The sequence below is a fragment of the Monopterus albus genome, unplaced genomic scaffold, assembly GCF_001952655.1.
Source record: "Monopterus albus unplaced genomic scaffold, M_albus_1.0 scaffold26.1, whole genome shotgun sequence".
Taxonomy (NCBI): Eukaryota; Metazoa; Chordata; class Actinopteri; order Synbranchiformes; family Synbranchidae; genus Monopterus; species Monopterus albus.
Window position 1 is genome coordinate 2,854,736 of NW_018127906.1, and position 14,279 is coordinate 2,869,014.

The 14,279-nt window shown below is 46.1% G+C and overlaps 1 protein-coding gene across 3 annotated transcripts in view; it reads right to left on the minus strand.

The window, feature by feature from the left end:
* LOC109957320 (ral guanine nucleotide dissociation stimulator) overlaps nt 1-14,273 on the minus strand; it is a 39,730-nt gene extending 25,457 nt beyond the window's left edge. The window contains exon 1 of one of the 3 annotated variants that reach the window (XM_020595106.1): nt 13,769-14,273. In XM_020595106.1, the coding sequence (XP_020450762.1) occupies nt 13,769-13,789 (21 nt within the window). In that variant the 5' untranslated portion in view covers nt 13,790-14,273. Of the gene's footprint in view, nt 1-2,694; nt 2,818-8,416; nt 8,648-13,768 lie in introns of those variants that run through there. The other 2 variants (XM_020595105.1, XM_020595104.1) reach the window with 2 other exon arrangements.
* Nucleotides 14,274-14,279: the final 6 nt, after the last annotated feature.

Here is a 14,279-nt window from a genome sequence, read left to right on the forward strand (position 1 = left end):
GTTGGTTGTGCATCTTTTTCCTACCACTCAACTTTCTGTTAACATGCTTGGATACAGCACTCTGTGAACAGCCAGCTTCTTTGGCAATGAATGTTTGTGGCTTACCCTCCTTGTGAAGGGTGTCAATGATTGACTTCTGGACAACTGTCAGACCAGCCGTCTTCCCCATGATTGTGTAGCCCAGTGAATCAAACTGAGTGACCATTTTGAAGGCTCAGGACACCTTTGCAGGTGTTTTGAGTTGACTAGCTGAGTGGCATGTCACCATATTCTAATTTACTGAGATTGTGAATTGGTGGGTTTTTGTTAAATGTGGGCCAAAATCATCACAATTAAAAAACCCAACAACTTAAACTACTTCAGTCTGTGTGTACTGAATTTATATAATACACAAGTTTCACTATTTGAGTTGAATTACTGAAATAAATGGACTTTTCCATGATATTCTAATTTATTGAGCTGCACCTGTATATCAAACAAATTAAAGTGTGTCACAGAGTCAGTAACGTCTTGTCTCTGTCTTTTTTCTCTGTTCTGTATTTTTCTTTGAAGAGAGAAAAGGTAGACATAGCAGCCCTGTCAATGTTCAGTGGAACCTGGTGAAACAAATACTGCAATAAAGTAGTAAAAAAAAATAAAAATTGCTAAAAGAAAAACAAGTTTGTGTGTAATTCTCAGTCTGAAGCCGCTGATTTAACTTTTCAACCACATGAGAAGAAAATGAAACACAACGCTGAGTTTGTTTACACATGCACCAGTATCCTGGTTGTGACTGGACTTTTGTTCATGCTGCTTTTGGCCCTCTGCTTCCTCTGCCAGCTCGTCTCTAACTGTGCCTGTGTGCTGCTCGGTGCTGGCAGCCGCTGCTGAAAACAGCTGCCTGCAGCTGGAGACGGCTCTGGTGAGAGCGCTGAGGCTGAACTTCACATAGAAATGTGCTGTTTGAACCAAGCTACTCTCACGTCCAAAGGTTTACACCCCACAACCGTCCAAAAAAGTGAATTTTGGAAAATCAAAGCATTTGTTACTTTTATGCCCCTGATTTGCATTTTGCTGATTTAAAAAAGCTACAAAGAAGAAACTCGGTTCTTCCTGAGCTGACGTTTTGTTCCTCTTGTGTAACTCCATACTCTGCCTACGTCTGCTACTCTCGCTGGCTTCATCTGTTACAGATGTGGAGCTCTGGTGCCGCTGTGCGCCTGGCAGCAGCCCAGCACAACCACAGGCCTCCACTGGGGGCCGAGTCCCGTGCTAAAAGGCAGGAGATTCGCAAAAGTTAAACCCACCAAGAACTATCTGCATTAGTTCTGCCTAATCGGGACTATTTTAATTTCAACCTCATCAGGGTATGTGGTGATGTTGAATCTGTCCTGGACACTTGTCAGACTCTTGCTGGGTGCGGTCGACTTCTTTAACTATCTATTTGTGCAGACAAGTGAGTTAAAAGTGAGTGTTTCTTTGTGGGGGTGAGAGAGGACGAACACGAGTGAGGCGGGCGGGTAACGTCACCCTCCTCATGGAACAGTTCAACGTGCGGAGCCATGACTCCGGCCCCTGGTATTGATTTCAAGCAGATGGAAGAGGAGCTTTAGTTAAATTACAGCAGACTAAAAGTTGGAGGAGCTCTCAGTGTTCAGGTCCATATGGGCTGCACCAGCATTGATACTTTCACTCACTGTAGACTCTGTGATTTTGTTAAGCATCCAAAATGCAAAAGTCAGTGATTATGTTCAAATGCACAGTAGAATCCAGGTTTGGACTCTCGTCTTGGTTTTGATCATAATCAGGATAATGAGTTTACATGAAACATGACAGACCCGGTTAGTCAGACATGGTGTGCACGCTCATTAGAGTCTCCAGGTTTCTGATCATCTGTGTTTCAATTTCCCACCATGTACCGACCTGAAGAAGATGTTTAAAGCTTCTCCGCTGTCTTTTCATCCTAGAGAGACTCATGGCTGTTCAAACATGATCGGAACATGACTGAAACAAGTAATCAAAATCCGTTTCTGTCAGTCGATTAATCGTTTCAGCTCTGTCTGGCTACACAAGGCCTATAGCTGTCTCATCTATTACTAATGGTGAAACCTTTCAGTTCCAGTCTCAGGTGCTGTAAAATCTACTTTCTAGTCTCATATCAGTCAGAGCACCAACCATACGCCAAACATTCACTTTTAGTAACGAGTCTAATGCGAAACAATTCAACAGCACTGCAAAAGGACTGCGAACACTATCAACACCTCTGTAAAACCGTTTTAAACACTGAGCTTTACCACCTTCATGAAGGAGGATTTACTGCAGGGAGGCTGTAATCGACTGCATTAGTCTGAGCCTCAGTAGGTGTCACATCACAGCATCTAGACCAACTGGGTTTATACAGTTACTGGTAACTTACTGGTCACTGTTCGGCCGGGAGCTACATCACAGCATCTAGACAAACTGGATTAAAAGTACCTGGACTGGTCAGAGATTTATCCTGATGTGAAACTGAGCTTTAGAACAGACACAGATTTAACAGCAGACAAATGGAATCAACACCATGGTTCACTGATCAATACCGGACTGAGCAGCAGCAGCAGGATGACCTGTCACTTACAGAAACGGCTGTGACAGTTCAGTTCTTATCAGCGTGTCCTCAGAGAGACACTAAACCACATTTAATCTCACTGGATAAAAAACATCCATAAATCCAACCTGTCTGCCTCCTGCTCTCCCGACTGTCTGCCGGTGACAGTCCTCGCTGTCCCAGCGAACACACGTCCTGACCAGCAGTCCACAGGTCCACCGCCTCCAGAACCACATCACGTCTTCGCTCAGAACCAAACCAGAAACTTCAGGATCCAGACAGTCCAGGAGCTCAGCTACATCAACAAGTCTGCAGTGCTCCCACTCCCCTTGCCACAGATTGGTCGATCCCCCACTGAAGCTCTGCTGGAACGTGTTTACTTTACCAGCTGTGTCAACAACAAGACGAACACTAGAATTTAATTACTTCTGCCGGGAAAACACGAACATGTTGTTCCAGAAGCTCAGCAGGTCTGTCCATGTCTGTCAAAGTTGAAATGAAACTGGCCAAAACCTTCACAACAACAACAGAGCAACACTGTGGTGTAAGGAATTTGTAACAGCTGAACAGAAAATGAAAGCTTCAGGTGAGGCAGAGGAACACAAAGGGATTTCCCTAATTAACTATAGGAGGGAATTACCTCCAGCCTCCGGTGCTGCCAGTGGTTGGGTCAGTTTACCTGCACTACTAATTGGCTATTATCTGAAGTGTGAGGAGCCTGGTTCCATCCAGCTGGTGGAGTAATGACACGTGGGCAGGCAGGCTTTCACATGCTGCATCAACAGACAAACAAACAGAGTCTTGTCCTGTGTTTCAGGAATTGGATGGACCTCTGCACGAGGGCTGTAAACATTAACCAGCACATATTAGAAGGTCAATACAAGAGTCAGAAACACAGACAGAATGTTCTGCACTTCAAGGTACACAGGAGTTTCCACACTGTCTAATAAATCCAGTGATAACGGGACAGTCCCAGCTTCTCCACCCTGTGTTGTCAAAGTACGGTCTGTAAATCAGCCCCGCCTGCCGCCTAGCCAAGGTTAGAAGAAGGGTTTTCCCAGCTGCCAGTAATGTCAAACAGCCATGGAGGAGCTCTGGGCATGAACCAGCGGCTGCCTGAGTGAAGAGGTGGCGTCTTTTGCACAGACAGTGGGACAAAGAAAGAGCAGCAACCGGTGTTAAAGGACAAGGTCAGCCATTTTCTGTGTTACTAGTATTTTGAACAATGCTCATACAGAGACAAACACCAACAATGAATTGCCTAACCTCATGTTTACTGTCTGTCAGTCTCCAACCTGGATTAGCTCGTCATCCTGGAGGAGACCGCCCCCTCAGCACCACTCAGAGCACCTCCGTACTGATCTGCAGGTACCCTTCCCTCTATTCATGCTTTCTGCTTCTGAATTAATACAAAGTTAGCTTTGGAAATAATGCTAAAACCACATCCTGTATCTATAATCACAAAAAGGCCACGGTTGGCCTGTTTCCTTACAGAGCAACAGTGAACTCTCCTCAGTGCGGTTGACCTGAAGAACAACTCCACACTAATCGTCACATGTTAATGAGAGTGTCCAAGGAGAGATTCTGGTTTTCCTTTACAGACCCTCAGACGCCGTGTCTCTGCTGCACTGGGAAATAAAGCCCACAAAAGAGTTTCCCAGTAAGACAAAGACCATTCACAAGGTGAAGCTGCTCCTGAGAGGCCTGCCTGTGTGGGAGCTGCCTCTCTGGATTTATCCCCGTCTTTATTTCAGGTGCTCCTCTGAGGTGCTGGTATTTAAAAAAACGTTCTCATGCCAACTGCGGACAACTGGGGCTCAACGTGACAACCGTCGCCCAGGTGGAGCGAGAAATCAGCCTGCCTCTCTGTGTGTCTGGAGAATTACTGTCTCTCCGCTTCTTACTGATTCATCCACATTGTTTAGACTCTGTCCTCAAACTGAGCTTGTCCTTTTCATTGTCATGGGTCTTTGTTGTTTCTCTCTCTTGTGTCTTCGAGATGAGAGATTTCTGCCGGCACAAATTCACAGCTGCATCTCTGCTTTCAGTGTTTCCATTGTAGCCTCTACCGTCTGCCACAATACAAAACTAATCAAACTAACAAGTACGCAACGTTTCTGTACTCTCAACACAGCTCTCAAAAAAAACTGCATGAATACTAGACCTCAAATCTCCTAAGAAGTAAAAGTACCAGTCCGTCAGCGCTGAGAGAGAGAGAGAGGTCAGATAAACAGCAACAAGACAAGAACAGAAAAACAGCGAAGCTAAATGTCACCTAACCTTTAGCTCTGTTGCAAGTCTGCCAGTTGCTAATAGCTTCTGCCTCCCAGTCCCCAGTGTGTTCCCACCGCTCAACATCCACCTGCACACCCCCTCACAATCACATCACTATACACACAGATTCAATGATTTTGTTCCACACATTAAAAAAGGTGGAACCAGAACATGTCGGTGACTGTTGCTTCTAAATAGCTGAGTTTCATTTTCTACCAGTGAACTGACTCATGGCTGCAGCTCTAGGTCACTGAGTGGCTTCATGAGGACGACACAGTGGGTTGGACACAGTGGGTCGGATGCAGAGGGTTGGACACAGTGGGTCACAGAGGGTCGGACGCAGTGGTGGGGATCTGGTTTGGAAGGAGGACGTTTCCTCCCTCCGACAGAGGAGACCTGACGCTGCTCTGGAGACGCTCTATGCTAGTTTTTACTTTGACCTGCCAGCCAGCTGTACCTGCCCTCGGCCTCACTGCCTACTCTGCCTTGTTGTTTGACCCTGACTTGCCCTGCGCGAGTGGACTGCGGAAGCGTTTCCTGCTCAGAGACCCAGATCAGCATCAGATCCTTTGTGGAGCCTGTGTGGACTGACTGCCTAAAGAGGGAAATCTGCATACTGTACTGCTGTAAGTAAAACAACAGGAAGCCTAGGCAGGAGTGTCGGAGTACAACATAGGGAAACCTAGATTTCACTTCTGTGGCAAAATACTCCACCCATGATGCTCATTATTTATTGAAAAGTGTCTCAACACAAAACTTCCTCGGTCAACAGGCTGGACATTATCAAGACGTCTGCAGACATCCCCTCACTTCCTGCAGAGCCGGCCGACAGTTTGACAGCTCATCATCTGTGCACAGCTCTGTTTTCTGACCTGCTTCACAATCAGCTGGGGAAGCTGATCGCAGCCACTCAGAGCTCAGTTTTCAGCTGACACTTAAGTTTAAATAATGTATTTATTTCATTTTACGTTTTAATACCAATAGTAATAATGAGAACTCATCAAAGCAGGCGACACAGTGAAAGGCGTCAGCTAACATTTATGTGCTGAATTGTTAGTTTCACTAATATACTAATTATTTCTTAATTGTTTTGTTAATAAATAGTGAATGTGACCAATGGTACAAATCTAAGAAATATTCCCTTTGTCAATAAAGAAGATCCACATATACAAGAAGATTGTTACACATTTTTGTTATTATTATTTATTATTAAAATATTTGCTTAACATTGTTTTGTTGATCGACTGATTGATCGACTAATCTTGCAGCTCTAGTGCAGCGCCTCCAACACAGGACTTCACATATTGTGACATGTAGACAGCCATTTGTTTGGGGAACCTGCCTGCAGGAGATGAAAACTGTTTTATTAGGTCCTGCACCAACAAAACAGAATACATTTCCCATAATGCACCCAGTAGCATCTTCTCCTTACACCCTGCTGGTCTGTTGCTCTTCCTGAAGTCTCCTCCATTTTTTCTCGTTATGGGTATTTTGGGGAGTTTTTCCTGACCTGATCCGAGGGTCTGAGGACAGGGGGCGCCGTGCCCTGTGCAGGCTGTGAAGCTGTAGACATGAAAGTTGACTTGACTTAAATGCACACACCCCCCCCGTTTGTAACACAGACTGTCTGTTATACATTTCTAGTCTCCAAGACCAAGCTGAGATGACACCGATGACTTCATCCGCCGAATTGACAAAACTCGTCCACAGCCACAGAGGACTTTATTCAGCTGCCTGGTGGTTTTTAATAAAAAGCTAATCTTAATGCCTCGACTTTATTTTACAGCCTTGCCTGAGACTCGGCCTCACCACAGAGAAGAATTCAGCTCACATGAAACACAATCAGGTGTTGCAGCCGAGAGACGGCGAGCAAGTGTGTAAAAGAGAGGAGACGTCAGGAAACAGCTGGCGGCGGCCAGCAGCACAGCACAGGGCCCAGTCTAAACACATATTACTGTCAGAGCACGTTTCACCTCAGGTGCTCCACGGACAATCGAGGTCACAGGCTAAATAAATAAATACTAAACACAAACATGGCCAGACGTATGTGCCAAGTATATCTGTATTTCTATAGAAAACACTGCACTAATTTGTGTTTACAGGCTAATTAAAGAGCTGTAAATAATGATTTGCTTTTATTACAGGGAACAGTAACACCTGCATGTGTAAAACTGTCAAAACTCTATAAACCATATCATTTAAATGGCTGATAAAAACAAACCTGTCAATGGGGAGACAATAAGAGAAGAGGCAGTGATCTAAAGTACAAAAATATGAACTTATAAAACAGCTTAATAAAAGCTACAGCCCTGAAGGCTTAATATCAGGCTGTGCCCAGTAAGAAAGGGCCATGCGATACAGCGTTAATCAGGTGCTGACTAACGGAGGCTCTGACCAACTAAGGCTCTGACCAACGGAGGCTCTGACCAACTAAGGCTCTGACCAGCGGAGGCTCTGACCAGCGGAGGCTCTGACCAACGAAGGCTCTGACCAGCGGAGGCTCTGACCAGCGGAGGCTCTGACCAGCGGAGGCTCTGCCCACGTCTCCACACTGTCTTAGTCCTGGGACTGACACAGGAGCACATTCATCGGGCGCCGTGAGGCTGTTACAGACATGACCAAACATGTTAGAACATCAGAGGGCACCAGAGGGTTGTTGTCTGGGTGTGCACAGTTTGGTGGCAGTGGCAGCGCAGCACACACACGCACACACAGCTGAGCAGTTTTCTGGGCAGAGTATCAAGAAAAATGACACCAAACTTGGCCGATACCCAAAAACCCCCACATCCGTTCCCAGGTGAGCGGAGGTGGCACTCGGGTGAAACAAACAGCCTTAGATTGAGCTTTCATCAGGTGGCAGGTTGTGAAACCCAGGCACAACACAACACACCTGAAGGCGAACCAAGAGTCAGGACGAGGTGAACAACTGCTTGAACCGCAGAAAAGGAAAACAACAAAGAAAATTACAGTTACAGTTTAAATGTGTACCTGCAGCCTGACGAGTTTCCAAAACTGCTCATTAAACTACAGTGACTCATGTACAAACACTCGTGAAACATTCATTTGTACAAGGGTCCAAACAAACGTACAGCTGAAGGCCTGCACAAATATACAAACGGCGAAACACACATACTCTCTCTGCAGCACTGAAGAAACACACCCCTGTGTAGGGGTCTTCCTAGAGACACTGTGTTGCTGTCTAGTGCACGAGTAACATATTGTGTGTTGGGTCTGCTCTAGATGAAAATACACATCTGTCCTTTTTATGAAGGGAACAACTGTACAACACTGATCAACACACACACACACACACACACACACACACACACACACACACAACTACTTTAATGTACTCTGCAGACACAGTGTGTCACTCATGAGTGCACAGACTCACACCTGCTTTCAAACACACATGTAATAACAATTTAATGCATGCTACACACATGGTGCGCAGAAACATACAGTATAGCACATGTACACATGCATACACAACCTGACACTCATGACCTCACACTGCATTGACATGTGTAACACACAGTGTGTGCGGTGCGGCAGAGGCGTGACGCCGGAGCTCACCAGGTCTTCCAGGATGGTGACGGGGAAATCGAACATGCACATCTTGACCGGCTGAGCGAGGGCTCTGTGCAGGCTGAACAGCGACTTCGCTTCCATGCTGAACGCTAAAGGCCCCACGCAGCAGCTGCTCCACTGCTCACAACCAACATACAACAACAAAAAAATTCTGAAAATAACATTCAAATAAAAACAGGAAGAAGCCCCCGAGCCGGCTGCTCGCTAGCTCTGCCCGTCACTGAAGACTGCGAGGAATCCGTCTCAGAGGCAAATAGAGAAGCCTGTCACCAACGACCCTGCACTGCCCCGGCTTCCCTCCCTCCCTCTTCCTCGTCTCGTCTTTCTTTCCTCCCTCCCTCCTCCTCCTCATGGACCTCCCTCGCTCCCCCACCGGTGAATCTGTTAACCACCAGCAGCTGCTCTCTTGTCTTTCCGTCTTCTGGAGGTATTGCCCAACAGCTCAGCAACACTCAGCTGTTTTGCCACAACCGCAGCCTGTTTGCTTTCTCTCGCCTCTGTAACATTCATGCTGAAGTGCCCGGACCTGCCACAGAACCACATGCATGTGCCAGAAAACAAACAAACAAGCCTTGCAAAATGAAATGCAGCAGGTATACAGAGGGGCTCAGAGCTGCCATCTGACTCTCTTCTGCTTCATTATGCTGCAGCGATTTAATCAAGAGAGAGGGGCCGGCTCCGCTCCTGTAGTGCCAGACTGTCTGTGTGAGTCCATTAAAGATGAAGTGGGGTGACTGCCTCTGAGGCTGATCTATGCATCAGCCCCCCTGCTCATTAATGCTGCTGCTGGTAAATGTGAAACCAGATGCTCTGGCGGGTCACCAGGCTTCATCTGAAAATTGTTTTCTTTTGCGCACATCTGCTGGGAGGCTGCTGTGGTGCTGACTCCGGCCTTTCTTTTGAGTAACATTGAATCTCTGATGGTGTTGTGTTACCCGGCGCTCAGTGCCGGAGTGTTTGTGCACCGCACCTCTCGCAGTCAAACACTACTGTAGGTGGGTTTCAATCCACCTGATTTTACACACATTTTCAATTGAAATCCTGAGTGGAAAACATCTGGCTGAAGAGAAGCCAAACTTTTACTGAACATTTGCCTTCTGAGTGCAGCCAGTGTTGTTCCTGCTGTGTGCAGGTGAACTCCACTCTGACATTTTCCTTTGCTCTGATATCATCTCTGCAGCCTGACCCTGACGGCACAAACAGCCTCCTGCAGACTCAACATTATGCGAGTCAAACTTATCGTATATAGGTCATACAGCTTTTACCCTAAATGGCTGAAAACTGTGATAGAAAGGAAGCGAGTTTGTTTTGACCTGGAAAAAAACAGCCTCTGATTTGCTTTTGAAGCCTCTGAGGTTGTTTTTATCTCGTTCATCGCACAAGTCCTGCTTTCTGTTTTTACTTCAATGCTGCTTTTGTGTTTCATCGTCGTGCAAATGTACAAAGCTTTTCAGGCTAAACATCCACTCTTTGTAGCTCTTCGCTGTGCCTTTGGGGAAATATATTGCAAAATAAATTAGATACTGGTCACTTAGTCCTCATTTCTGGCTCTGCCTGGGCTAATATTTGGACAGCTGGTCTAGATATTTTAAGTGTATGCTGGCTTCAAGTCCAAACATGTTGTCTTAGGGAATTTAGACAGGGAACAAAGGCAGAACTCGATCTCGATTCAGATGCAAATGGCGCTCGGCATTGAGATTTAAAAGTACAGCAGCGAGTGAAGATGAAGTGCTGCTGCTGCTTTTACAAAACACAGCAACAGCAGAAGAAGAAGTGAAGGAGCTGCAAAAACAAGAGGGCCTGAAACACCACTGGGAACTGCTTTCACATACAGAGGCCGTCCCACAGCTCAATACTGTAGGAGAGCGGTTGTCATGGAAACAGGGAGGCAAAGCCGGCTCTTCACAGGGCCACAGAAGACCTCCTCCTCCTCTCTACAGATACCCAGCCAGGACAGGAAGCCCGACAGTGACCTGCAGGGCTGCTGCCTTGGACAAAGATAAGATGGGCGGCGCAAGGTCACAAGAGGTCACTTCATCTGAGCCTCTCGTTATTGCTCTTGCTACCTCATCTGCTTAAAAGCTACCTCTAATGATAAGGTGTGACTCCAGGTCCAAAACAACTTACAGCACAAGATGCAGCAGGAGAACAAGTCAGGGTTTCTGCAGGTTTCATTGTACTAAATGTAAGCTTTATTAAGACCTTGTTAGAACACTGTGAGGACAATTTAAGACCTGTATCTCCGGAACCTTCTTGCTGTGAGGCGACAGTGCTAACCACTGCACCACTGTGACGCCCAATGTGATTCATTTGCAGGTGATTCACGTCTGATGAAAGAAAGTCATTTTAGGCTTTTCCCGTGTAGGCGTCGCCACAGCAAATCGTCACACTGACGACTCGCATGTTGACATTTGGCACGTGTTTTACGCTGGATGCCCTGATTGGAACCCAGACCACAGTGGCGAGATCGCTGCGCCTTAACCACTAGCCTACCAGGGGCGGCTTTTTGATTCTGATCAAATATCAAATTGTTTGTTAAATCACACCTCATGTGTCAGAGCAGAGCGGGTTAACAGGAACCTTTAATGCTAATGTCTCTGGGGTTGATGACCTGCTTTGTACCTTTCAAACTGAAAAAATAAATCAGCCAGACTGAGCAGCAGCCAGACTACTTGTTTTCCACCCTGAAGAGTTTTTGGATGGAAAACTTCAGTCGGCATGAAGCCGCCTGCAAATGATTACAGTGTCTACACACGCACACAAATCTGATCCGGTCACTTGGAAATTACAAACGTGGAGTTGGTCTTAGAGAGCACGCTGGAAAAACAAGCTAGAGCTGAAATGAACAAACAGCTGACGAGAAAGGAAAAAGCTGAGCAAAACAATGAAATACTCAGAAACACTCAGCAAGTCACAACATTGCACCACTCGTGCACTTTGCAACACATTTGCCCTCAGGGCAGAAATGATTCTTCTGGCAAGAGATTTCAAGGACAGGCCCTGAGTCCACACACGCACATCACTAATACTTTTGAAAAATAGGAAAGGAAAAATATCGAGACTTAAATCTGGAGAAAATATGTCAGATAGACCTGGAGTGAAGTCAAGCTCGGAGAAAAGAAGGGTTTCTGGAGCGCTGTGCAGGAACTGGATGCTGTGGCAGCAGCTTTACAGTTTCTACAACAGTGAAAACAGGCAAATACACGTTTCAAAAGAGGATAAGAATCAGTAATAGCAACAAGAGGAAGCAGGATCTACATGGAGGGGAGGAGAGAATAAGAAAAGGTTGTTTACGGTGAGAGCTGGTGTGTGCAGGGTTAAACTGAGGCAGCCACTCTCATCCTGCTCGGCACTAACCTTTGACACGATTCATCATGTTCACTTGATCAGGATTTCTCAGGGCTCGCCCTGCATGTTCAACGCCACACAGATACAATGTCTCGTGGTTATACTGGCCAAAGTATGAAAGATATCAGTGGAGAACAGTCGGGCTGATATGGCCTAGAATTATTCACCAAACTGTTGTCGGCACTTTCCAACTGTATATGTGTATGTGACACAAAGCTCCAGTTCCTCCCAAATTAAAATCATATTAATTCAACACAAAGGTAAAGTCCTGACCATGCTAGGTGGCTAATGCTACCAAACCAAACAGGTTAGCTTTAGATGCCAACACATCCAGAAGGAAGAAGGCCACATCTGGATCCAGTCTGAGTCCTCTGGCTGCTTTTAACCCTCTCCATGTCAAACAGCCAAACCCATGTTAACCCTGGTTGTTGCGCTTTCTTTGTCCAACACAGGGTGGAGAAGCTGGAATAACAACAGGAGGCTGTAGGCAGCAGAGGGTCATGGAGGGGGGTCTAGATGGGAGACACCATGTCCTGTCCCACTGTCACTGGGTTTGTCAGACAATGTGGGAAATCTTAGCTAATGCAGCTTTAACCTGGGGTCCAGTGAGTCATGGTTTTCAGAGCTGAAGTTAACCCAAACAGAAGGGCTCAGCTTTCTCTTGTTCAATGCTAAAGCGCCTTTAGCTGCGATGCTCCATCTGCAGTTCCTGCTTACGCTGCATTAATATTTTTCACTCCAGAATGCAGCAACATGCAAACCAGATCTTGTGTAACTTGAAGTGTCTGTGTTTTGTGTGGAACATGTTGGATGTCACACATTTGGCTCAAATGCACTTTACACACTGTACAATATAAAACCCCATTTATCCTTAAACCTACACAGAAAGCTCCACAAAAATATTACCAACATAATATTGAGAAAATATTAATTGGAGTAATGACACAAGCTGAGAAACACAAACACAAAAATGAAAATGAGGATGGGGGGGGGGGGGGGAATACCAATTCATCCATCCATTTATTTTCTACAGCCACTGTTCAGGGTCACAGGGGGCTGCAGCAGATTCCAGCATGCAATAGGCATCAGGTGCACACCCTGGACATGTTACACACACATACATTCACACCTACATGCACTTCAGGTTTTCCAGCTCATGTGATCTTTGGAAGAAGAAACCCCACAGCAGAATGATTAATCAATAATAAACAATTTATGGAAATTGATGAAGCTCCTGTGGAGTGACTGCTTCCAGAGAAACAACATCAGCACAGGAATCATCCTCCTGAATCTCACAACATTCGCTCTGTCCACCAGAATCCACTGTGCAGAAACCCCTCACATCTCTGGGGCTGGGCTGCATCATTAATGTGATGTATTATTAATGTGTTAGCTTGGTTTATGGACACTGATGCTGCTGTGGGAGGAAACAAGAAGAAGGTAGCCCTGCAAACCCCCGACACTCCCACAGTTCTCAAAGTCCAGAGCTCCCGATATTTCCTGCAGCTCAGAGTAAAACTGAGTCTAATGAATCTAAAAGCAAACACCTGTACAGTAGGCTTGTTTTTTAACAAAGTTAGTTTTGTACTTTTATTTACATAAACAATCTGAATATTTCCTCCACACCTTACTTCTTCCAGCTGCTTTTCTCTGTTCTATACCGTCTTTTGACATTTGGCACAAAACCCCGGGTCATGGAAACTTGTGCTGACATTTTCCACTGTTTCCTCACAGACTAAAGCAGCAGGTGAGAGAGGGAGGCTGGCTTTAAGCACACTGGTTATTTGTGCAGCCTGGTCGTTGTTAGAAAGGCAGTGATCACCTGAAAAATCACTGCTTAAATCCACCTTGAAGCGTGTCAGTGTTCTCTGACACAAGCTGTGAAAAAGGTGGAGACCACCGTAATTAGCCAACACCTGATTATGCAAATAAGCCCAGGTGTGCGTTTAAATAAGCAGGCTGCTGTGATACAGCCAGCTGATCTCTTACCTGTTTTTCCAGCATGATCATTCTCTCGGTATCATGACCTTCATGGAGTGGGTATCCAGTTCAGGTCCACCGTCAGACTTCCTCCGCCAACATCTTGTTCTTCGCGGATGAGCGAGAAAACAAAAATTAACGGGGAAAATGAAGTTTACTGATGCTCGCAGCTAACTAGCGTTATCGTCTGAATGGTGTTGGACATCCACGGTGCTGTATCCTTTGAGAGAAATGTCCTCGCTGACCCCGGCATGTCTCGACATTAATATAAGAAGGCGTGAATGAGCGTGTATTCATGAGGGAAAACACCACATCGGTCAGAGTACGGGGAGGGGGACAGACACCGACGACGAGCTGAGGGCTAGCTAACGTTAGCGTGCTAGCTAAACCCAGCGAAGATCAGATTTTTATTTGTCTCTTCGTGCCCTCATCCATCGCCGCTCCGCTCCCTTCCAGTCACGCTCGAAAAATCACACCGCAAAGATGTCTTCTAGCATCGGCTCTCTCGAGCAAATCCTCG